Source organism: Triticum aestivum, chromosome 3B, assembly GCF_018294505.1.
Source record: "Triticum aestivum cultivar Chinese Spring chromosome 3B, IWGSC CS RefSeq v2.1, whole genome shotgun sequence".
NCBI lineage: Eukaryota > Viridiplantae > Streptophyta > Magnoliopsida > Poales > Poaceae > Triticum > Triticum aestivum.
The window spans coordinates 559,050,746-559,052,964 of NC_057801.1; the positions used below are offsets into that span (position 1 = coordinate 559,050,746).

The 2,219-nt window shown below is 44.7% G+C and overlaps 1 protein-coding gene across 1 annotated transcript in view; it reads left to right on the top strand.

The window, feature by feature from the left end:
- Positions 1–1,141: 1,141 nt before the first annotated feature.
- Positions 1,142–2,219, top strand: part of LOC123070902 (DExH-box ATP-dependent RNA helicase DExH6) — an 11,261-nt gene continuing 10,183 nt past the window's right edge. Inside the window, exon 1 of the mRNA XM_044494312.1 lies at positions 1,142–1,447. Coding sequence (XP_044350247.1) covers positions 1,315–1,447 — 133 coding nt within the window. The 5' untranslated portion in view covers positions 1,142–1,314. The remainder of the gene's footprint in view (positions 1,448–2,219) is intronic.

Consider the following 2,219-nt stretch of genomic DNA (forward strand, 5'->3'; position numbering starts at 1 on the left):
TTTGCAAACAACATACTTTGAAAATCCCACAGATTATTAATAATGTCATGATCATATCAATGGAATTTGTATTACACATTCTCCAGGTTTGCAAAGTTCAGGGGGAGTAATTTCCCAAATCTATAACCTGTTAACAATCATAAGACTGCATATATTGTAATCTTTTTCCCTTCATGAGTTTTTCCCTAATGGTTTCTCATAAAAGGTTTTTAATGAGAAAATAGAAGCACAAGTGTACATATATGCCATATCATTTCTCCTTATATTTTTCCCACTAGGTTTTAAAGGAGTTTTCAATGGTATATATAATCGCACTCCTTATGAGTTTTCTCTCAAAGTTTCTCATAATGGTTTTTAACGAGGCTATATCTTCTCAAAGATCATATGTCATATACTTTCTATTTTCCCTATAGGGTTTTTTAAAGAAAGTACTCAAGACATATTTATTGGTCTCTAAACTCACTTATGAGTTTTATCCTTCTCCGAAGGTTTTTCTCATATGGGTTATCAAGAGACATAATCATTATATGTTGCCTCATTTTCTCCTTATTTTTTCACTGGGTTTAAATGAGTTTTTAGCAACATATCTACACTATTCTCCTCATATTTTTTCCCACAGGGTTTTTGAAGGAGACTTTAAAGACTATACAAGGATTTCTCAAGATGAATGACGAATATACAAGAAGCCTTCAGTAATGGATTATTCAAGAAGAGGTGTTGTACAAGAGGGAGTGTTAGGAATAGATTTTACATGTTAGTTAATTAACACGGGTTAATTAATGAACCGACATTAGTTGAATAGGTGTGTCCAACACTGAACAGACGCCTCGTACGGACGCATGTGTCCGTACGGACGCATTCTTTCCCTTCCCATCCCTATTGTAACTACCGCATCTACAAGGCGCCTCTTCGGAGTGTATATATATCTTGAGAATCAATGAAATCAGTAGCTTTTCCTTCATTCAATCACTTTTACATTCAACAGCTTCCATGAAAACGTAGCAGTTGGGGCCTGGCAGCAATGGCTGCTTGAAAGCCTTTGAACAACCCGGCACGTGGCCCGTCTCACACCTCTACCCACCGCGGCCCGGTTCTCACCGACAAGCATGGCCCGCATATCGGCCCATCCAAACCTCTCCCTGCACCACCGCCCGCTCCTCCCACAGATCGCACCGCCACCACGTTGCCCTAGAAGGTTTCCGCCCGGTCCACCGCAGCAGCACACAAAGGGCAAAGCGACCGCAGCGGGAAGCCGCCAGAGAGGGACCCGAACCGGCCGCCGCGCCGCCCCTGCCCCCGCTCCGCGACGACGGGATGGGGCGAAAGGGGCCCAAGGGGGCCAAGAACGCCGCCGCCCTCACGAAGGCCGCCCTGGCCGCCATGAGCGAGGAGACGACCGTCCGCATCACGACGCTGCTCGAGGACTTCCGCGCCTCAGATGCCCAAGGTTCGCGCCATTCGTCTTCCTATCACATTGGATGTTCCCGTTTCTGTAGGAGCCTAGCGTGCTCTCTCGTTGTCCTGGCGCGATTCCGTTGTGTTGTGCTGCGGATACGGCACGCTCCGTGGGCAGTGGGAGCTAGGGTTTCAAGCCTTCGAGCTTAGGATCGAGGGCTGCTCATCTTACCATAGTATCGCCAATCTAATTCCGCAGCCGTTATTAATGCTGTGACAATGCCTGTCCTGAGTGTGGTTAATCGGTCGTTAAGGAAGGATAATCAATCAGTGTTCTCTCTCGCCACCATATGTGCTGTTTGTACCAATACTAGTTTTACAGTTTCCTTCTAGATAAGTTAGTCTGTTTTCTACCAAACAGCCTTCCATGGGTCGTGCGGTGACATCATTTGACTCAAAAAGGAACTTGCTAGTGTTTTCTGGTTGATTTGCAGTGTCCCATTTTTCTTTTCTTTTGAGGAACATTCCAGATTATTGTTGAAGAACTGTATGCCCACTAGACTGGTCTGGTAACATAAAATTGCCTAACTGGGTGACAGGGTCTTACATTAGTTGGTTGTAAATATACAAGTCATGGTTATGCTTTCATAAGGTAGTTGCAGAAGCTTAAATGGTCTTCACGGTATTCTTTTAATCATCTGTAGAGCCGTTGCTCGGTACCTTATTGCTGCACCAAGGTGTCCATGCCAAGTTTAGTGGTCTATTGGGTGTTATGACCACCATGTGTTTTGATGTTCTTTTCATGTTCTGGACCCAATTTCAGT